The sequence below is a fragment of the Diabrotica virgifera genome, chromosome 2 (assembly GCF_917563875.1).
Source record: "Diabrotica virgifera virgifera chromosome 2, PGI_DIABVI_V3a".
Classification (NCBI taxonomy): domain Eukaryota; kingdom Metazoa; phylum Arthropoda; class Insecta; order Coleoptera; family Chrysomelidae; genus Diabrotica; species Diabrotica virgifera.
This window is the reverse complement of record NC_065444.1, coordinates 251,631,547-251,655,593: the sequence shown is the minus strand read 5'-3', so window position 1 is coordinate 251,655,593 and position 24,047 is coordinate 251,631,547. Positions and strand designations below refer to the sequence as shown.

The following is a 24,047-nucleotide window of genomic DNA, read 5'->3' as shown; positions in this document are numbered from 1 at the left end:
ATCACCCAATACGAAGAATAGCTGAAGTGCAGATTCCTGGAAGGAGTAGGAGAGGAAGACCAAAGAAAACCTGGGGGGAGACGATAAGACAGGACATGTTGGTAAAGGGGATTGACATTGATATGACCCAAGATAGAATTGTGTGGGGAAATGCAATTAGGGAAGCCGACCCCGCATAGGGATAAGGCAAAGAGAATGATGAATCAAATTTGAAATATTATTAATGAGACGTTGTTACGCTTTCACAATTAGCACAAAACTGCAGAAAAATTACATGCGTTGATTCGATAAATCTTATTGTCAATCTCCTCAAACTCCTGTTATAATTATTGTTACCATTTTTAACGGTATTCGACACGTTACGGTCTACAAACGTTTTTAAGGATTCGGTACTCCCATCGCTAATAGCAAGTACCATTGTCCGTATACGAGAGCGACCATCACATCACATCACGGAGTTAGTGATGTTGAAAAAGTAACTATTCGTTACAAAGTACTCGTTACTTGCGATTACCGAAAGTAACGATTACTATTCAGAGAAACAAATCGTTACTTTGATTACTCTGATTACTTCGTTACATCGTACCAATCGTTGATTACTTTGATTACTCTGATTACTTTGATTACTATGATTACTTTGATTACTCTGATTACTTTGATTACTCTGATTACTTTGATTACTCTCATTACTTTGATTACTCTGATTACTTTGATTACTCTGATTACTTTGATTACTCTGATTACTTTGATTACTCTGATTACTTTGATTACTCTGATTACTTCGATTACTCTGATTACTCTGATTACTTTGATTACTCTGATTACTTTGATTACTCTGATTACTTCGTACCAATCGTTGATTACTTTGATTACTTTGATTACTCTGGTTACTCTGATTACTTCGTTACTTCGTACCAATCGTATCAGAGCGAGTAGTGACTATTGTATCTACTTTGATTACTCTGATTACTTCGTTACTTCGTACCAATCGTTGATTACTTTGATTACTCTGATTACTTTGATTACTCTGATTACTTTGATTACTCTGATTACTTCGGTACTTCGTACCAATCGTATCAGAGCGACTAATGACTATTGTATCTACTTTGATTACTCTGATTACTTCGTTACTTCTTACCAATCGTATCAGAAGAGCGAGTAACGATTATTGTATCTACAATCTACAACCATTACTTTACTTACATACTTTCTAGACTGACCGTAAAAATGTGGAAATGATTATGTTTCTACAGTATGAGTATGATCAATGATCAACAACTTTAATTTTGTATGCATTGCATTGGTTTTATTAGAATTAGACCAGGGCATTTAGCACTAAAAGCACCAGAATAAATAGATTTTTAAATAGAGCACCTAGACTTGCAACTTTTTGCGTTGTGTTCAGGATGAACTCAAGAAAAAGGTTACAATAGAAAAATGGGTGGAAATGCATAAGCGCATTTTAAAATGTATAAAATGCATCCAAAAGTTCATAAACATGTCAAAATCAGTATACGGTCAGATTTTGTTATTCGGGGGGTTTTTGGGGTCACTGAATACGAATATGCAATCAGAACCGACCTCCGAAGCACCTCTGGTATCCAGGGTTATTCAAAGGTACGTCATCTAGAGTTTAGAGGGTTTTTGCCACTTAATTGATGCAAACAGATTACTCGAGGGTTTTTAGGATCTTCTTCTTTAAGTGCCATCTCCGCTGCGGAGGCGGCAATCAACATAGCTATTCGTATTTTAGAGACGGTTGCTCTGAAAAGTTCATGCGCAGCCATGATATTCTGCGTCTCCCTATGCTTCCCTTTCCTTGAATATTTCCCTGCATAATCAATTTAAGCAAGCTGTATCTCTCTCCACGTGAAATATGTCCGAGATATTCCAATTTTCTTATTTTGATGGTATTTAGGATTTCCATCTCTTTATTCATCTTTCTCAGAACCTCTTTGTTTGTGACGTGTTCTGTCCACGATATTTTCAGAATTCTTCTGTACACCCACAGCTCGAATGATTTTAGTTTTTTCATTGATGCAGCATTCAAGGTCCAAGCTTCCATTCCATAAAGCAAAGTCGAGAAAACGTAGCATCTAGCCAACCTAACTCTTAGCTCCAACTTTAAAGCTGTTGTGCAGAGCACTTTTCGCATTTTGTTAAAATTTACTCTAGCCTTTTCTATTCTGATTTTGATTTCCTGTAAGTAATCTCCTGTGGAGTTGGATCATTGTTCCAAGATATGCATATTGGTCGACTCGTTCGATATTCGATCCGTTTTTGAATAGATTTTCGTTATTTCTTTGAGTTTTCGATATTCTCATAAACTTTGTCTTCTTGACATTCATTGGTAGCCCGTATTCTTGTCCAAACTCCTATATTCTGGTCACCAGCCTCTGAAAATCCCCAATATTTTCAGCTAAGATGACAGTGTCATCCGCATATCTAATGTTGTTAATGGGAACTCCATTTACTTTTATTCCACCTGTTTCACCCTCAAGAGCTTTTTTTAAGATCGCTTCCGAGTAGACATTAAAAAGAATTGGCGACAACACGCATCCCTGTCTCACTCCACGTCTGATTTCAATTTCCTCTGACAACTGATTGTTAACACGTACTTTTGCTCAATGCTTATAGTATAAATTCGATATAATCCTGAGGTCATTTGTAGTCTATGTTCTTTGATTCCCGGACATGCATTAATAATTGTTAATGTCGTACTTTATCGAATGATTTATTATAGTCAATAAAACACGCATACAGTAGGAAAATGAAAGAATACCCATGAACGAACATATAAACACGCTGTATTTTCCTGTCACCGTGTTACACAAAAAATTGGCCAGCGCAAGTACATGTAATAATTATTGTTACACGTACTTGCACTGGACAATTTTCTTTGTGACACGGTAACAGGAAAATACAGCGTATTTTGTATGTTCGTTCATAGGTATTCTTTCATTTTTCCGACTGTATATATCTTGATTGACGTCCAGGCACCTTTGTATAAGTATGTTAAGTGAAAAAAGAACTTCACGAGTTCCCAGGCCTTTGTGAAACCCAAATTGCGTATCATTTTACCAGTACCAGTTTATGATATAGGTACAAGTACATATTCTAACAGAACATATTCATATAGGTACAAGTGTACATGTACAACTATACGCTTTCAGTCGAAGGTACTAGGGACCATAACAAATGCACCTTCTTGGTTTATACCAAACAGGGAAATCCGAGACGATCCCAAGTAGGCACAGTTAAGGAAATAGTAAGTGAATACAGCAGCCGCTATTTGGTGGAATTGAAAAACCACCCAAACAATCTTGCACTAATCCTGATAGATAATAGTGAGCACTGAGCAGACTCGGAGACTGAAGAGCCACAAACCACTGGAGCTACCGTATAGGTTCTTAGGTTCTAAGCAGCAGTGAAGTGCAGTGAAGTACTTAGCGTTAAAGGCACATTTCAATAATCTAAGAGACTATTGGAGTTTTTGTTATCACTGGATAACAGATCTAAATTTATACATAGGTACACCCTTTTGTACAAACAAAAAAACATGTTTGTAATTTTTATGTATGGATTCACTCACCATAGATAAAACCCTTATTCACCACCAACCCTTCTTCTATACCTCTATGTACGTTTAGTTTAAAAATATTTACCTTATTTTAACTTCGCCAAAAATTAATAAGTAAACGTCTATGAGGCAGTTAACGTGTTAAAATAGTTTAGTACCGCGAAATTGCGAGTAATTAAGTTCCAGGAACTTCCTTGACACGTTCTTGTGTTGAGTTAAATATCTACTTTTAATGGTTACGCATTTAACAAAAGGCATGGTTTTTGAAAATTCAAAAGCCCCTCATAAATTTCTCTTACAACATATGGACTTACAACTGAGCGACAAGTCTAATTGTGCCCGTATCTTTTTACGAAGGAAATGAAGTACTTTTTTGAAATGTGTGTGATAAAGTAATTTGTCTTGTCTTGTCAATTGTGTATTATTCCGAATTTCGAGATAAGTTGTAACGAACGAGGTTTCCGTAATATGGAACCATATGTGTGCTTTTTGACCATCGAGATTCAATGGACAAAAGGATAAAGGATTTAACTTTCTACTTCTGGATAGAAGGAAGGGGTAGAAGGAAACTACGATGCTCCGAAGATTTCAATTTCATTTCAGTGTTTCAGATTCTAATTAACGCTCAAACAAGCAATACGTTACGTACCCTTGTGCTAAGTGCTAAGAAGAAGAAGCCGTTTCAGTTTCAACTCTTCACTCTTCAAAAGACGTATCTTTGCTATTGCTACTTGCTACGAAAGTAGCTATCGGTAAGTGGAAATTTGAATATTATGCTAATTATTGTGTAAAGTGTAGCCTATTATTATTTTATTTAAATAATAATATGCATTTTATTTAATTACGTTATTTTTTTAAATCATTTATCTTTCTTAATCAGTAGACATATTGATAACTTTCAGTGTAGGGCCATTCATAATTTAAAAACATACCCGTTCATTGCATTTTTTACAAAAATTTTTGCATTATTTTTTATATCATTCATTCAAACTTAATCAGTCCTCGTCTAAGGTGTCGAAAGTTGCGTCTAGACTCAAGTGCTTAATGAACTTTTTCCATTCTTTCCTATTCATTGCCATTTGTGTTGCTTCTTGCCAAGTTTTACCCTTACTTTGTAGTATCTGCGAGATGCCACTATTCCATTGCATAATGGGTCGCCCTCTTCTGTTGTTCTGTTCTTCCTTATTGGATTTGCTTCCCACACTCCTTTCACTTGTCTGTTATTGTCCATCCGGGTTAAATTTCCGAAACATGCCAATTTTTTCTCCTTAATTGAGTCGAGTATCGGTTTGATTTTAAGTTTTTCTCTTATTTCGTCATTTCTTATTCTATCTGTTCTTCTTTGGTTCTTTTGAAGTACTTCATCTCTGCTGCATGAATTCTGCTCTAATGTCTTTTGTTTAAAATCCAGTTTTTGTCTAGTTTCATTGTGTAGTTTCAAATGGTTCTGATTGCATATTTAGCATTTTATTGTATTTGTTTTTTTTTCATGTATGTATATACTTTTTGTTGCTTCGATCAGTTTTTCACTTACTTGTTTCTTCTTTAGGCTTACCCATATATCTTTCTTTTGATTGAGTCGAATGCTTTTTTCTTGTCTATACAGCTCAGATATATTTCTCTATTTTTCTTTAAGGCTTTTTCTAATGCTTATTGGATGGTGTTATGTCATTTCCTGAATCCACTTTGTACGTACTTTAAGTTGTGTTCTATTTCTGTTCTAATTGTCCTTTCTATTACAGTTTCGTATAATTTTGCTGCTACATATAGTAGTGATATACATCTACAGTTCTTACAGTCTCTTGTGTTTTCTATTCCTTTCTTGTGTATACATACGTATAATTATTGCATTCGTCCATTCTCTGGGTATTATTTTTCTCTTCCAGATTAGATTATTTGTATACTTAACAATTTTTCTTTTCCTTTTACTACTATATATTTCAACATTTGTGGTGCTACCTCATCGGTTCCTGGTGCTTTTCAAATCTTTATCTTATTGCTTCTTCCAGTTCTTCTTTTTCTACAGTTTCTGAATTTTCCATGTTTCTCGTTTATTCTCTGTTGATATGGCTTTCTTTTTCCATTATATTCCCTTGCTTTCCATTCAGTATCAGCTCGAAATTTTCCCTCCATCTTTCCATTATTTTCTATTCGTCGTTTATTATTGTTCCTTCGTTCATTCCCTGTTTATTATTTGTTTTAGTTTTGTTTCTTTGATACGTCTTAGGTTTTTCAGGTGCTATAAAATAATTTTACATTCTCTGTGCTTTTTCATCCATTTTTTCTCCGAATGTGTCCCAACTGTTCTTTTTCTCTTTCTTAACTGTCTCTTTAACTAGAGAATTACTACTTGCTCTTGCTGCGAAAATGGGTAAATGGAAATTTGACTGTTATGCTAAGTATTGTGTAAAGTAATGTGCATTTTATTTAATTAAGTTATTTTTTAATCATATACGTTTTTTTTTAATTCTTAATTACTTACGTAATCAATCAGCTACCTCCGCATTATTTGATTTAGGATTAATCATCTATAGTAGAGAATCCGATATAAGGACGACCTGCGCCGATCTCTGTTTAATTGATAAAAATTATTATTTGATATGTAATTTAGTATGTTACTTACTCTTAGTCCTAAGGCTTTCTACCTTCAGGTGTAAGGCTGGTGGAGTTGAGTTTGGCATTGTAGTCTCCATGCTTTCCGATCCTGTGTTAAGTTTCTTGCACTTTCCAGTGCCAATCGTTTCTTTTTGAGTTCTTTCCTGATTTCATCTACGCACATAACTCTTTGCTATTTTCCTCATTACCTCATTTCCGTAGCATTGACTCTGGATTTTTGTCTCCCCGTCAATGTGTATTGTGTATGCCTCGCTGCTATACATGATTGTTGATCTAACTACTGATCTAACTAACTACTCCCGTTTTTATTTTCTCTGGTATCTGGTATATTTTCGTAGTGTTAAATAACCTTCCTGTTCGTCCCATTCCATCGTTTATTTCCATGTCTTGTTTACCATTTGATTCAATTATTATTACTAGGTATTTAAAATATTACACTTGCTCTAGTTGTTTTCCGTCTAATTCTATTGCTTGTGTCTTCCTGGTATTTGAGATTATCATTGTTTTTGTTTTATCTATATTAATTTTCATATTTATGTTTGTGATAGTTTTTGTTCTGGGATTTCAAGATTTTTCTGTAAGTCTCCTCTGTTTTCTGCTATAAATACCATGTCGTCTGCAAATAGTAGCTCCAATAGTTCATTTGCCAATATCCTAATGTTAGTTTTCTCATTCTTCTCTTGGCTTTCTTAATTGCATCATCCAGTACCACTGAGAATAGCAGTGGACTCAACACGCATCCCTGTTTGACGCCTTGACTTGTAGTAAATTCTCTGGATTCCTCGTTATTAGTTCTTACTGTCTTTGTATTATTTTTGTACATATCCTTTATTACTTCTATTAGAAGCCTGTCGACTCCTCTTTCATTTACTGTCTTCCATACGTCCTTTCTTCGGATTCTGCCAAACGCCTTTTCCAGGTCGATGAAGCATATATGTACCTATCTCTTTATTCCTATTGATTACCTTCTCACTTACTTGTCCTATTGTGAATATTAGGTCTTGCGTGCTTCTGTTCTTCCTGAATCCACACTGTGTATCTTCCATAGTTGTTTTATTTGGGTTTCTATTCTTGTATCTATTATTCCTGCGAATAACTTCCCAGGGATGCTTGATATGGTGATACCTAGTTATTATTACTGTCTCTCTTGTCTCCCTTTTTGTGTATTGGTAATTGGTAATTTAATGTCTTTCTTCCAGTCCTTTGGTATTTCTGCTCTACTTAAGATATCATTCATTAGTTCTTTCATGCTGTCCATTTCCTCTATTCCCATGAATTTGATCATTTCCGGGGTGATATGATCCTTACCTGGTGATTATTTGCCTAATTTTACTCTATTGCTTTGTCTAATTCCTCTCTTGTTATGGATTCCACTTGTTGTTCTTCATTCATTGTATCTCCACTATGTTGTCCTTGTCTGCATGTGTTTGCTCTTTGAAATGTTCTCTCCATTTTACCATTATTTGTTTTTCTTCTTTTAGTACGTTTCCATTCTTCTCTTTTATATTCGGCATCGTGTGCTCTTTCTTTTGTCGGTTGCTTTAATGCGCCGTAGAAGAGTTTTCCCTATAATTTGTTGTCCAAACAGCTCCCATGACCTTTCCTTTCCTACTTTCACTGCTAGTTTAATCTCTTTCCTTTTTTATTTATATGCCTCGTAATCTTCCGGGTTCTTTGTGCTTACGTGTCTCTTCCATTTGTCTTTTTTGTTCTTTATTTTCTCTCGTATTTCGTCCGTCCACCAATCCGTATTCCTCATGTCAGTATTTGCTATTTTTGTCTTCCCTCAAGTTTCCTCAGCATGTATGTAAGTATATTAACAATATTATATAGAAAACAAGATGTGCCGATCTAATTTTGTCCTGACTATAATTATTAATTAACAATTAAAAAATGACTTTTATTTATAAATTCTACTACATATTTTCCACCCGGGCAGATATTATTTTAGATTTTTTGGATCTTTGTGAAACAAAAAACGTCTTTTGTAATTATTTTTCTATTAAGTTGATCGTTTTCCAACTGTAAACAATTTAAAACTAAAAAAGACCGAAGAATGAGAATTTTCAAAGCTCAAAAACACAATTAAAAAATATTTTTTCTACGGCCGTGCTAAAAGAGCCACTTTCACGCACGCATTTCGTTTCCGAAAGTTGCACTTTCCCGCACGGCGTGCGTGAAAGTAAATTTTCCCGCACGGCGTGCGGGAAAGTAAAATACCTTGTAATATGGCCGTATAATACAGTGTGTCCACGGATGGGGTGCCCAAGAGGAAAAACTTTTTTATTTTCAATTTTAGCGAAAAATGTCATTCTTCATAAAAAGTTTTGCTTATTTTAAAACGCCATAAAACGAAATAAAATTCAAGTTTTTCAAAACCTGCTTAATTTGGTAGCCAATTTTATGTAATCGCTATAAATTTTTGCACTAACTTCGAAATCATAACAATAATCTAGTGTTGCCAAGCTACAATGTAGGTTAGTAATTGTCAACTCCGATAAATAATTTGCGAATTGTCATTTTTTTTCGACAACTTTAAGCGTTCAACAAAGAATTTATCTTGTGAATGTCATTATTGATCAATATTTTGTTTAACATTGTCGAAAAAAAAATGCCAATTCGCAAAATATTTATCGGAGTTGACAGTTACTAAGCTACATTGTAGCTTACCAACACTAGATTATTGTTATGATTTCGAACTTAGTGCAAAAATTTATAGATTTACTGAAAATTGGCTACAAAATTAAGCAGGTTTTGAAAAACTTGAATTTTATTTCGTTTTATGGGGTTTTAGAACAAGCAAAACTTATCAAGAATGACATTTTTCGCTAAAATTGAAAATAAAAAGTTTTTCCTCTTAGGAACCCCATCTGTGGACACACTGTATATTATAATACATACAATAAACTAATATTTAGATATTATTTACTAATTTATTTCAAATTTATCTTACTGTCTTCATGTTTTAATGAAATTTGCGAGATAATTCGATGAAATTAAATTATTTTGACGTATTATTTAAACGTCAGATCAGTAGAAAATTACAATGGTTTTGAATCGTCGTCATGGAAAACCAATATCGTCGTCGTGGTAACCCATTATATTGAAAGTTTGGTTTTGACAACCTTGTGAAAGAATTAATTTGTGTATTTTCACTTCTAAATAAAAATTGATGTAACTCTATTTTTGTGGCGTTTTTTCCAAACGTACGGTCCTAGAAAAAATATTGTTCCTAACTCATGCGGAAAGTGTCTTCCCCGCACTCGACTGCTTGCCCGAATTCCGCTGTCGCGTCGTTCGGGTCAACGGCAGTCTCTTTTTTCTAGGGCCGTACGTTTGGAAAAAAACCACAAAAAATAGAGGCATATCAATTTTTATTTAGGAGTAAAAATACACTAATTAATTCTTTAACAAGGTTGTCAAAACCAAACTTTTAATTTAATGGGTTACCATGCCGACGACATTAGTTTCCATGACGACGATTTAAAACCATTGTAATTTTCTACTGATGTGACTTTTATATATTATGTCAAAATAATTTTATTTCATCGAATTATTGCAATAATTTCATTATAACATGAACACAATAAGATACATTTGAAATAAATTAGTAAATAATATCTCAATATTAGTTTATTCTATGTATTATAGTATAATATTAGAAGGTATTCTACTTTCCCGCACGCCGTGCGGGAAAGTGCAACTTTCGGTAACGAAATGCGTGCGGGAAAGTGGCTGTTTAAGCACGGCCGTAGAAAAATAACTATTTTTTGAATTCATCAAGTCATGATTTTGTTCTGAAGCTATTTCCTTGTGGTATTTTTATAATTAACTATTTTAATTGGGAAATAAGCCACAATTAAATTGAAAAAATTATTTTATTAACGTTTCGACGCCCAAATCGGATGTCGTTGTCAAAATACAAAATATTGCTAAATTAAACAAAAATGTTGTTGCTCAGTAAAAAATTCTTCTATTTTATTTAATCTGACTAATTTATATCGGCAATGCAGACAAAGTAGAAGACTAAAATGGTATTGCTAAAATTAAAGAGTTGCGTTTTTGGGACGACTTTACTGAAAGATAGTTCATTCGATTACATGAAATCAACCCAACTCAAGAATATCCGTCACAAAAAAATCGTAGCATGTGATCTGTCTTTAAAAAGACAACCAAATGCAACGGTGACAGTAAAATTCTCGTGTTAGAGATTCCATACGCGAGGTTTTTTCCTGGTTTTCCCTCGTGATTTACTATGAAATCTTTAACACGAGAATTTTACTGTGACCGTTGCATGTGGTTGTCTTTTTAAATACAGATCACATGCTATGATTTTTTTGTGACAAATATTCTTGAGTTGGGTTGATTTCACGTAATCGAATGAACTATCTTTCAGTAAAGTCGTCTCAGGAAAACAACTGATAAATATTGGCAATATCATTTTAGTCTTCTACTTTAAAATGTATAATATAATATGTCTGAATTGCCGATGTAAATTAGTGAGATTAAATAAATTATTAGAAGAATTTTTACTAAGAAACACCATTTTTGTTTAATTTAATAATTTTTTGTATTTTGACAACGACATTCGATTTGACAATGACAATTATTTTTTCAATTGTGGCTTATTTCGTAATCAAAATAGTTAAATTAATGATTTGATAATAAGCACTAATTGTTAATGAGGAAAGTTCCTTATGGGAAGACGGGTGATGGGCCTACATTAACAACTAAAAAACAATGTTTGAAAATGAAATAAGTCCAAAATAGTTATAAAGAACTGGTAGACATAAGGAACAAAAATGATATTTTTACTTGTTTTTGAGCCGTGAAAATCGTTATTTTTCGTTTTTTTTTATTTTAATTGTTATAACTAAAAAACGGTCAACTAAGAGAAAAATTACAGAATTGTTTGTTTTGAATGATCCAAAAAATTTAAAATAATATCTGCCATAGCCGAAAAAATTTTAGTAAAATTTACAAAAAAAGTGATATTTTTTAATCAGTCAGGACAAAATTATATCAGGCACTCCTTGTATTTTATAATAATTTTTAACATACTAAATTACATTTATAATTTTTATCCATTAAACAGATCAGTGCATGAGTGCAGGTCGTCCTTATATCGGATCATTTCTGTGTTTTCACTGGTACACGTAGAATTTAACAATTTTTGAAAATTTTTTGAAGTAGGTACTGTTCAATTTTAAAATTGTTTCGGTTAATTTTAATTTTTGGTTAGAAGAAGATTTTTTGTGTCATTCAAAACAAAAAAGGTCGTTTGTAATTTTTCTCTTAAGTTGAGTGATTGAGTGGACTAGTGGACCACACACACATGAGAAATTTTGAGTGATGATGACACGTGCGATTAGTAAAAAGGACAAACACGAACACATGCCATTTTAAGAAGTTCCTGTCTATTTTTGAGTTCAATGTCCAAGGTACAGTTTGTAGGGAGACTTTATTTTATACCTACTTTCTGATTCTGTTTCTTTTTATTTGCGGATTCCTGTTCAAAAATGTTCCCTTTCAAAAAATTATAAGGGCGAAGAGTGATTTGGTCATTGGTGCCGGGAGAAATTTTTGGGCAGAAATTGTTTAAACAATTATTTTATTGTTTATTGTGTATTTGAAAATATTTTTAAATCATGGTAATATATATGTCCCAACTTTTACCTTAATACATTTTTTCGTATCTCTTACACCAAACGAGTAATTGGACTTCCTCGCACTAATGCCGCACCCTGTTTTTATGTACTGACCACTGGATCTTCTCTGGCTTGATATATGATTTTTCTCCACCCCTTTCTCTTATTCATTTTTCTTTTCTGATCTTCTAGTCCCAATATTTCCATATCTTTTTTGACCTCTTGCTTCCATATATTTTTTGGTCTCCTTTTTGGTCTTTTCTCTTTTTTGAGGCTATAGCGTAGTTTAGTACCCTTTTAAGAGTCCTCATGTTCGGAATCCTTTCTAGACGACGTCGCCATATAAGTCTCTGTGCCTTTATCACTCATATTATATTAGGTTGGTTGTATAAATCATTTAACTCAGCTTTTCATCTTATCCATAAACTGTCCTTTATTATCTCTCCATATATCTTCTTCAGTATTTTCCTTTCCCAGATCTCCAGTAAATATTGTTCATTTTTTGTCATTGTCCATGTCTTACTGCAGTATGTTATTATTGGTTGTATACTTGTTTTGTATACCTATATAACTATATTTTTGCCTTTCTTGATAAAAACTTGCTTTTTAACATTCCATTAAGCGCATGTATACTTCTATTCTATTGCCTGGCATTATTCTAGCTTGTATTTCTTTTTTAATGTTCAGTTTACGTAATATTATTGCTTCTAGGTACGTAAATCTTTATACCATTTCGAATTCGTATGATTTTAGTTATTCTAATTCTACTTTAAAACTGTTATCCCTTTTTGTTCTGACCATCTGTTCATTCCATACTCTTTGTGTTAGTTTCATTTATCTACAGTCCCATTTTCTCTGCTGCTTTTACTATTCTCTGTACCTACCATCTTCTGTAGCTCTTTTTTCCTGTTGCCGGCAACACCACATCATCCGCAAACGACAAAACTTAGGGTCTTTTTTGATACAGGAGTCATTTATTGATGACTAATAAGAGCAGTGATGACAAAGGATCGCCCTGCCTTAATCCTTCGTTTACTATAAATTTGTTTGATGGTTGATTGTTTATTTGGCTTTGTTTTATGTATTCTCTAAATTAAGAGGTATCATGGTGCGTAACTTTCTGCTAACTCCCGATTTCTCAAGCGCCTCTTTTCATGTTTTCTTCTTTATTATATCGTATGCTAGTATGTTTGCGTTTGCTGGAAGTCGATAAATAGTGCTATTAGTTGTATTCAATGAACACTGTTCATAGTTTTCTGCTTCGAATGCTTGGTCCTTTGTGTTTCTCCCTCGGCTAAACCAGTACCTATATTCGTCTATTATACTAGATGTTCAACTTCTTTTCCACGTTTATATTTTATGAATTTTGATAGGATTTTATATAGATACAGTATTTATTAATGCTACTTCTCTGTAGTTACTGCTACTGCATTCTTTTTGGTTGCCTTTTTTGTGTAATGGATAAATACTAATTGCTTCCTTCCAATTTTCTGTTATTCGTTATTTTATCCATATCTCCCTTTATGATTTTGTATATCCATTTAGCATAGCAATTCTCCACCCATATAAGTGAATTGTCTTTGCTGCTATGTTATCGCTTTCAGGGCATTTGTTATTTTTAAGATTTTTTATTATTTACTCGATTCGTTCTTTGCTGGGCGATTTATCTTGTATGTCTTCTAAGTGTTCATTTACTGCTTTTGCTTTCACGCATTTTCTTTGACAACTTGCCCTTTAGTAATTCGTCAAAATATCCTTTCCACCTCTCTACTATTTCTGCTTCCCCGCTTTATTTTTAATGCATATGGGTTTTTGTTGGTATCCTCTTTTCTCATTTCTGGCACCTTGATACAGTAGTTATAGTTATGTATTTCTGCTTTCCTGCTTTATTTTTAACGGATATGGGTTGTTGTTGGTATCCTCTTTTCTGTTACTTAGTTATGTAAACAAAACCTTACATGCAAGTGTAGCATTATGAAACGTAAATATCATTGTGTACAAATTTAAAAAGCCATAAATTTTTTAGGTTAATATGGAAGAAACATATAAAAGAAGTGAAATTTGGTTACATTTCTCACCTTCATCTGATGGGAAGGCCAAGTGTAATATATGTGGAATAATATATTCCTATAAAGGCGGTTCAACGTCAAATTTGAAGAAACACATATCAATCAAACATCACACCTTTTTAAATAAACATGCTAGTTCCAATACAGGTGCATCATCATTGAAACGATTAAGTAAGTTCACATTTAAGGCAGATTATTGTAGATACTTTTTTAATCTTTACGTTGCATAAAATTAATATACTTTAAAAAATAGTTAATCAATATTGTTCTGAAGCTATTTCTTTGTGGTATCATTATTATGTCTGAATTGTCAATATGAATGAGTCAGATTAAATTAAATTAGAAGAACTTTTCTATTAAGCAACATAAACAGGATTTGTTTAATTTATTTATATTTTGTATTTCGATAACGATTTCCTAAGTAGAAGTCGAAACGTCAATAAGTATGTATAATTTCCCACTTAGGTAAATTTTTACTTCTTTTTCGAATAAAATAGTAAATTGTAATTAATCATTGTTTGTTCTTAAAAATTTCTTATTTTTTGTTTGTTTTTAATTCTTGGGAAAAGTTTTATAGTTAAGGTATTTTATTGCTGGAATTGAATCTTACCCCATTAACGCCCAAGATATTTTTTTTTTCAAATTTCAAAATTTTAATTAGGTATACATAATTATCTGTAATCTTGTTAATCAGGAAATATACATGAAATTAATTTACATCTTTGCATCTTTGAAATTAATTTACATAAATAGGACGCTGGGCGTTACAGTTATTACATATAATCGAAGGTATGTATGAATGGGTTTAAATCGGTTGCGAGAATTAAAATTTTTATTCACGTCTAATAAAATCAAGTTTATTTTTATGATACTGTAGTAGAAAACAATTTTTACATAATGTTACAGTACATTTTCCACAGTATGTTGGCTTTACAATTTTCCCCCTGACATCGCCTCTGCTTTTCACGTTTTCCATGAAGGGTTCTTTCCCATATATCTAATCTTACATCCATAGAAACTTTTGCTGATGATGTACTCGGTCTTCCTATACACTTCTTGAACTAAGAGTCAATTTTAGGTAGGGAACTGCTACAGTTCGACGAAAATCTAATAAAGTAATATTTGACTTATTGACTCGTTGTAGAGAAGTTCTATTACTAGTTCATTTACTAATGCCAAATCAATGAATCGTGTGAATATTGACCAATACCACTTCTTGGCTCTGATTTTAGTGGAACATTTTCCAACAAACCATAGCACTCAAACCAGTCGTGTTGATCAACGCCTGCCATGTAATTATGTATTAGAATTTTTTATACTTGTGTTTGAGAAATTAAACGTTTTCTTTTGAACTTACGGTTCAATATAATGTAGTAGCTTAGTAGGTTCCATATTGTCAAAATTAGATGCTATAGTAACACACCTATTACCTCAATTTTACAAAAAATATTTCTCTATTTAGGTACATCAAACTGAAAATCATATGAACTACGAGCTTCTTTTCGTATCTTGTATATGACACTTCGATAATATTATATTTTCCCGCAATATTCGTATTGCTCGGTATCCACATTTTTGTAAATGAATTGACAAATCTCTGCTGTTAAATAAGTTGTCAAAAAATACCCAGTGAGTTGCACATTGCAGATTCAGCAATTATAACAATGTCCGCTACTTCAACAAAGAGCCCAAAATTTATAGCCGAATCGATAGGCTTTCCACGTATAAATTGCTTCAATGAGTTATGTCCATATAGTATTTCGCAATCATTTTTTCAATGGACAAAATGTTTTTCAAAAATATTTGTTAAATTCAGTATTTATCACATTGAGAACGAGGCTTCCTTTGTATCATCTGTCGTCTTTATCTATACAGGCATTATCAGTGAAAAGTATAAATTTCTTGTGAAAGGACACCGCACGCATGTTATGGAAAATTTAATATCACTCAAATACAATAAAAGGACATCGCACACATCTTATGGAAAATATAATGTCACTCAAATTCAATAAAATTTATACGAATAGATTCGTTTTAAATTAACGGTCAAATCTTATCATTGCGCCAACTCTTAATTATGATTAATTACGGCGCAAATTGCAATTAAAGTTTATCGAAATCACATTTTTTGAGTCAGTAAAAGTGTCAGTTACAATTACTATTGCTCTGGGTGCTATTCACAAGAGCTTAAACCCCGCTGGGTCTAAGCGGATTAGTGAAACTAATCCGCTGATTTATGGAGTACCGACAATTTGGGTATTTTAAAATATTTTTTCTCTCTCTAACTTAATGTTGTTCTGAAGCTATTTCCTTGTGGCATTTTTATAATTACGTATTTTTTATGGGAAATAAGCCACAATTTTACTAAAAAATGAATTTATTAACGATTCGAAGTATATATTAACTCTAACTTATGTACGTACCCATTTGATTTCAAATTTATTTATATCAATTTCTGCTCTTATTATTGAAAATATAGAGTTGGCGCAATGATAAGATTTGACCGTTAATTTAAAACGCATCTATTCGTATAAATTTTATTGAATTTGAGTGACATTATATTTTCCATAATATGTGTACGATGTCCTTTACATCAGTAGATTGCACCAACTCTGAATTTCAATTAATAACGAAAATTGATACACATAAATAAATTTAAAATCATATCCATATCATATGGGTATGTAAATACCTACATAGATAGAAAGAATAAAAATATTTTGTGAAAAGGAACTGTAAATCTTTCTCCGGGTATTAAAGTATTTTTTATAGATGACCTTACAGTCATAGCGTACAGTACGACAGAACGACAGTGCACTTCCACCGACCCACCCCAAAGTAAGGGTTAGTCTCATGCTGTGTTAATCTTTTTTCAATAGTGACAATATAATAATTATACTAATAATTTTTATGAAGAGGACAGTTTTATGGACTTCAAAAATGTGATTTCCGTAAACTTTGATTCAGAGACGAATCTATTCATGTAAATTTTATTGCATTTGAGTGACATTCAATTTATCATAAGATGTGTGCGTGCGGTGTCTAATTGTCTAAGTCTTAGCGACTTATTTATAGAACACTAAAGACTAAAACAAAAATAAGGGCCATTCAGAAATGTATATTTACGAGGTTTATTTAAGACTCGGATATAATAAACCTTATTCAACAATAATAACCTATGGAAAGGTAAAAAAACTGCCGAAATGAATCATTATTATAATGTCTAATAGTTTAATGTGTATATGTAAATCTAGACTAGGTCAAGAAATGTGTCCATTGTTAATAATTTTTATCGCCAACAGTCACTAAAATAATTCATTATTGTACTCATTTGCCCTCATTTGCGGCAGTACATTAACACTTTATTGTACTGAAAGCAGAATTTTACTTTACCTGCCGCGATTAATCAAATTAAACCAGATTGAATGTAAATGATCGATGGCAGTAATCGAATTGCGAGAATTTAAGTGAACTTAAAATTTATTTACTTTAATTATTTAATTTGCGCTATTAACTATTAAATTTATGTCAAACAGTGAAATTCTGTAGTATTTTGTAATTATATTCATATAAAATAAATTAAAACTTTACCGATTTAGTAATTATTCAATACTGATAACAGTGATAACTATCGATTAAAAATCGAAAGCGGCCATCTTGCAAGTTATCTGTCATCACTGCCATGAAATTGTTTATTATGACATCTAAAATTTCAAAAGATCTTAAATTGTAAATTGCAAGTAAGTATCAAAAACCAATATCCAATTTTTGTAGAAACTGAAATTGTAGATAATAGCTATTTGTATAACAAGGGAGGAAAGTGTAACTTTTCCTCCCGAGAATGAAGTTTACTGCCCGACGCGTAGCGGAGGGCAGTAATCATGCAAGGGAGGAAAAGGCACTTTACTCCCATGTTATACATATGGGTTTTCCACCTTCCTCAAATAACAAGTAATTTTTTCATTTTTACTTAATTTATTTATGTAACTAACCAACAAAATTTATTAGAACTAAAACAACAAGTAGGTACAATATAACTGTCAACTGTCAAATATAAGTCAAATTATTAATGTAAACATTGTTAAATCAAAATAACAATTTACTGTTTTTTACCATTCTGCAAAATACAGGATGTTTTATAAATAAACGTTAAAATGTATAGATACTTCGTAATAGAAAATAGATATTATACAGGGCGTCAATAAGTTATATTTCATGAATGAAATACCATGACGTCACTTTTACTTTTCCTCCCTAGGGAGGAAAAATATTTTCCTCCCTAGGGAGGAAAAGTACAACTTTGCTCCCTACAATCAGGTCCGGAAAAGTATACTTTCGGTAGAGGTAGGTGGAAAAATATATTTTGGCATTATATCCAAGCTTTCAGTACTTCATTTTCCAGTTTTTAATTCAGGGATTATTAAAATTAAAGATGATTAATTTTATGAATAATGAAGATAATCAAATTAACAAAATTGTGTAGTGTTATAAGTTGTAATGAGATTTTAAAGAAGTTAGATAAATGACAGGTTTTTATTCAATTTATTTTATAAATTTTTAATTATTTTTAAATTATTGCAGAGCCCAAACTCTTACGTAGTCAACTTTAAGGTGCGAATCATCGGAATTCAATTTCTAAGTTGATTTCCAACCAAATTATGTTGGCGATAAAATTTTGTATGCACCACGTCAGTAAAGACTTTACTGACTTGGTATATAAATAACTATTTTACGGAATGGGTGTTTGTAATACATATTATAATCAAACAAAATATATTATTCAGTTTACTAGTTTTACTACATCATAAAATATACAGGATATTTTTTTTCTTAACACAAATTTTAATAATTAAAGAAAAAATATATTTTTTAGCTATTTTGTTAAAAAGTGTACTATTATTGACAAATTAGAGCTCCGAAATTTTGTTTTTTTTTTTCGATTATTGCTCTGTAACTCCGAAGGGTTTAGCTTTAAACCAAAAACCCCCCGAATTAAAATCTACTGTAATTTAATTCTGCACAGAGGTATTTTTTTCCGATTTCCTTCGACGAAAATTTTCCTCGGAAAATCTGGGTTTTTCCAACAAAATCTTTTACTTTCAACTAAATTGTAGAATAAATTATTCATCGATAATTAAATAAATTGATAGTCCAATTTCAATTCTATAAAGTACATTAGACAGGTATACGAGTAGTGCCTTTTTATACAAAATTCATAGTTACTCTGGTGTACCACAATGAATCTGGTTATTATTGCGACCGTAAATTTATAATTAACTTAATTGACTTAATTTATATTCAATATAGTATTAATTAACAATTTAATTGTTGTTAAACTATTTTTTGTTCCATTTTCGCCGGCTTCTGAAAATATAATGAATAATTGCTTCCCTAAAATTTTAGTTGAAAATAAAAAGTTTTATTGAGAATACCCGAATTTCCGAGAAAAATTTTTATCAAAGGAAAGCGGAAAAATCTGTGTCCAATTAAATTACTATGAATTTTAATTCGGGTAGTTTTGGTTTAAAATTAAAATCTTGGTTACAGAGCAATAACTGAAAAATAGAAGATTTTGGAGCGCTAATTTGTCAATAAACAAAATAGCACCCTTTCTGTTAGCTCTATAAACTTATATTACTGATGCAATCTTAAGATTCGATTCCAGCAATCCAATAATTACTAAATAATTTTTCCTTGTATTTTTCTAATTTGCCTTGAGTATTAATAGATATTTTTCGATGACGGCTAATCGACATTTTTTACTTGTAGAGCCAAATGATGATGAAGATGCTCAATCCATTGCTTCAACTTCAAGTCAGATTACGACGCTAACAAGTGTATCTGAATCTGCATTGCCTTTGTCGTCTAAAAAATTAAAACAACCCTCTCAAACATCAATATTAAGTCACCTAAATAGACCTTGTTCACTACGACGACAGCAAGAACTCAATGACTTAATTTTACATATGATTGTACATGATTTGCAACCAATTTCATTTGTTGAAAATGGCGGATTCAGGGACCTAATGGCGGGCGTTGAACCATCTTATGTCATTCCCAGTCGTTTTACATTTACCTATTCATTTTTGCCCCAAAAATTCAGCCAAAAAACTGAAAAGTTGAAAGGTTTGTTGTCCACCGCTAGTTCAGTTTCCATTACCACCGATGGTTGGACTGCTCAACACAGTCAAACGAGTTATTTAGCTTATACAGTCCATTTCATTACAAAAGATTGGACGCTTTATTCCACTCTATTAAAATGTCATCAGTTTGATGATAGTAAAACCGCGCAACATTTAAAAGATGACTTATACAGTGTTGTGAATGAATGGGATATCTTAGAAAAAGTCTTCTCGGTAACTTCAGATAATGCTTCAAATATCAAGGCAGCAATAAAGTTGACTGAGTGGGGTCACATTGGATGTTTTGCTCACACGATTAATTTAATTGTTCAAAGTGGGTTAGAAATTTCTGATGTGTCCCCATTACGAAAAAAAGTTAAGGCGATAGTAGAGTACTTTCATAGAAGTACAAAAGCTAACACTAAATTTAAGGCTATGCAAGGTCAGATGAATGAGGGTCAAAGATCATTAAAATTAAAAAACGATGTAGCGACCAGATGGAACTCTACATATTTTATGATTGAGCGTTTTCTAAAAGTTCGCGAGCCTCTAACTGCAACTATAGGAATTCTGCAGATTCCTGTAGAACTGTTGACGGAATCCGAATGGGTCGCTTTAAAAGAAATGTGTTGCGTTTTAAAGCCGTTTGAACAGCTCACTACAGAGATGAGTGCAGAACAAAATGTAACCTTATCGAAGGTAATTGTCATTGTAAAGGGCCTGCTTTCAGCTGTCCATAAAATTGAACAGAGTACAACAAGTGACAAAATTAAGAATCTTATCTATCATTACGAAAAAGAGATAGGGACAAGATTCGGTTCTGCTGAATCAAACACTTTAATGGCAAGATGTGGTTTTTTGGATCCAAGGTTCAAAACCAAAGTGTTTGATTCAGACTATAACTCCAATAGTACCAAAGAGCATATTCAACATGAGGTAGCTAAACTAATCATTTCGGAACGACGGTCGGAAGATATTATTCATGACCATGACAATGACGAAGTGAATACCGGAGAAGAAACGGCCGCATATGACGATCAAAATTTAGTTTGGGAAGACTTTGATAAGGCCGTAGAGACACCAAAAGACATCGACTCAAAAGCAGCAGCAATCATCGAAGTAAGGGCATATTTAGCCGAAAGTCTAATTCCTAGAAAAGAAAACCCTCTGGAATGGTGGAAAACCAGAGCTTTCTTATATCCGCATTTAGCGCAATTGGCCAAAAAATATTTATGCATAATGTCAACATCAGTACCATCAGAGAGGGTATTTTCAACGGCTGGTCAATTAATTTCTGACAGAAGAAATCGATTGACCGGAGAAAATGTGGAAATGATAATGTTTCTACATGAAAATGAAAATCTTTGATTTTACATGTACGACATTGTTTTTATATATTTTATTGTTTCATTATATCATATTCTTTTTCTTCTTAAAGTGCCCTCTCCTTTGAAGGTAAAGGTTGGCTACTACAATTTTATTGCAAACTCTTGTCTGTCTCGTATCAGTTCTTATTAGCTATTCAAAATTTAGCCCTGTCCATTGTCGGATGTTTCTTAGCCACGATAGTCTTTTCCTTCCTAGGCCTCTCTTTCCCTCGATCTTTCCTTTCACTGTCAGTTGAGCATATATATTAGTGCTTATTCTTTCTCAGTACATATGTAGCTTAGGTATGATGTTTTTCTAACTTTCACTGTGTTGTTGAAAAGTTATCGTGCTTTGCATATTCCGTGCAGCACTTCTTCGTTTGAGGTATGCGATGTCTAACAAATTTTGAGAATTCTCCGGTCGATCCACATGTCAAAGGTCTCCAATTTATTAATGGTTGCAGTTTTAAGGATCCACATTTCAACTGCATAGAATAGAGAAGAGTCAACCAAACGTAGGTTTTTGATAAACGTAGTAGAATTTCGAATTTATTTCGAGAATCATATAGCAGTCTTTTAACTTTTTCGAAAGATTTTCTGGCCTGTTCTATTCTAGATCTTATTTCTAGATTAGGATTTAGACTGCTATCGATCCAATAACCCGAGGTACTTAAATTAAATGACCTCTTCTGTCCGTTTATTGTACAAGGTTGAGGTAAAATCGCCTCCATATTTCTATCGCATATTACATTAGTACAGTTAAAATAATTAGACGATAAATATGAATCAAGAGAAATTAAACTTTTTCAACTTTTAAGTTAAGGACAAAAAGAAAGGTCATTAGCGGAACCGAATTCAAAATTATTCTGTACATCGTATTTGAAGCATTATTTGGTGAGAACACCTCATTTTTTGTTGTACTAAACCTCTACCTCTGTTGTTGTACTAAACATTGATATAATTTTAATACATCGAACTGCTCTGCGTACAGACAAATTAAAATTTTCAAATTTTTAAAATTGTTTTGGTCAAATTGCGTTAAGGGAACGGGTACGAACTTTCGGTTTCAATGCTATTTAAATGGGATTCATTTTTTTCGAATCCTGAGAAAACTAAGTAATAATTATTTTTGAAAAATTGAAACGCAGAATGAAAGGTTACGTTATTACCGAAGGCGAAGTCCCTGAAAACTTCTATAATGTTTATTTTAATAAGTTACAAGGGTGAAAAAAAAAGAGAAAATTTGGTGTGATTTTTAATTTCAAATATCTCATCCAAAAGAAACTATATTCATTCTAAGGGACTTTCGGCTCTCGGTAATAAAGTAATCTTTTATACGAGTACTGCGTTTAAATTTTTCAAAAATACTTATTAGTTTTCTCAAGATTCGAAAAAAATGATTACATTTAAAATGCATTGAACATTTTGACAGGCGTCAAAATTTTGCATTTTCTTTCTTTCCCCTTAATAAATTTTTTAATGAACTATCCATCCGTAAATGGTTTGTTATGTTAAGCAATCTATTTTGAAATATTTGATTACTTAATGCTGAATTGCGTTCTTTACATTTTTTAAAAGCGCTTTGTTGTCCGTCTAATGATTTTTGTAAAGAGCCAATTTTATTTTGTCTGAACTGAGATTCAAATTTATCACATTCACTTTTGTGTTTCATGTAGTGGTGAGACAAGCTAATTTCTTTGAATAGGTACTCTTATAGATTCTTTGCAAATTAAGCATAGTGCTTTAATAAAATTATTAATAAAGAAATTAACTTTTCATTAAATTCACACTTTTTCTCATTAATTTTTTTTTCTGTTGCATTTTATTTATTTTTTCTATGATAAGACCTGAATTATTTTACCAAATTAAAAATAACTTGTATTTCTCATTAAGTATCTACTGTTGTTGTAGTGAAATACACCTTCCCATTATTCTGTTAGCCCGCATTTTTGTCATCGGCCACATTTCGGCACGACACTAAGTTTTTTGATTTTTTCTAAAATTATATTGATGCTTTGGCGGGCCCTCAAAAAGAGGATAGCATGCGGCCCGCGGGCCAAAGTTGCCGACCCCTGCATATTGTATCGTATTGTATTATTATTATTGTATTATATTGTATTATTGTATTTTATTGTATTGTATTATATTATTGTATTTTATTGTTTTTATTTTTGTATTATAAATAGCTTAAATAAAAATAAAAAACTTAAAATATGTTTACATTTGTTAAAAAACCTAATTTAATTTAAAACCGGTTTAATATTCAACAATAATTGATATAGAATTTATGCTGTTAAAAATTATAAAAAGCAAAATGTTCCCGATATAATTTTATACAGACAATAATTAATTAATAATCAAAAAATGACTTTTTTTAATAAATTCTACTATACCCTATTCCACGAGCATACGCCTGTTTTGGATTATTTCGACAACGAATATTTTACTGTGCAAAATAAGAAGAACGAAAGTAAATTTCAAATTACATTGTTGTGTATTGGAATAATTATTAGCGCCATTTACTTTCGTACTTCTTATGTTGCACAGTAAAATATTCGTTGTCGAAGTAATCCAAAACAGGCGTATGTTCGTGGAATGGCCCATAAATTGTTTTCGGCTCGTTAAGATATTATTTTAAATTTTCT

General features: G+C 32.1%; 1 protein-coding gene across 1 annotated transcript; it reads left to right on the top strand.

The window, feature by feature from the left end:
- Nucleotides 1-465: 465 nt before the first annotated feature.
- Nucleotides 466-23,614, top strand: LOC126880528 (E3 SUMO-protein ligase ZBED1-like). The gene is made up of 3 exons (XM_050644443.1): nucleotides 466-4,332; nucleotides 13,871-14,084; nucleotides 19,683-23,614. The coding sequence occupies exons 2-3, from the start codon at nucleotides 13,877-13,879 to the stop codon at nucleotides 21,401-21,403; spliced, it is 1,929 nt and encodes a 642-aa protein (XP_050500400.1). The 5' UTR covers nucleotides 466-4,332; nucleotides 13,871-13,876; the 3' UTR covers nucleotides 21,404-23,614.
- The last annotated feature ends 433 nt before the right edge of the window (nucleotides 23,615-24,047 follow it).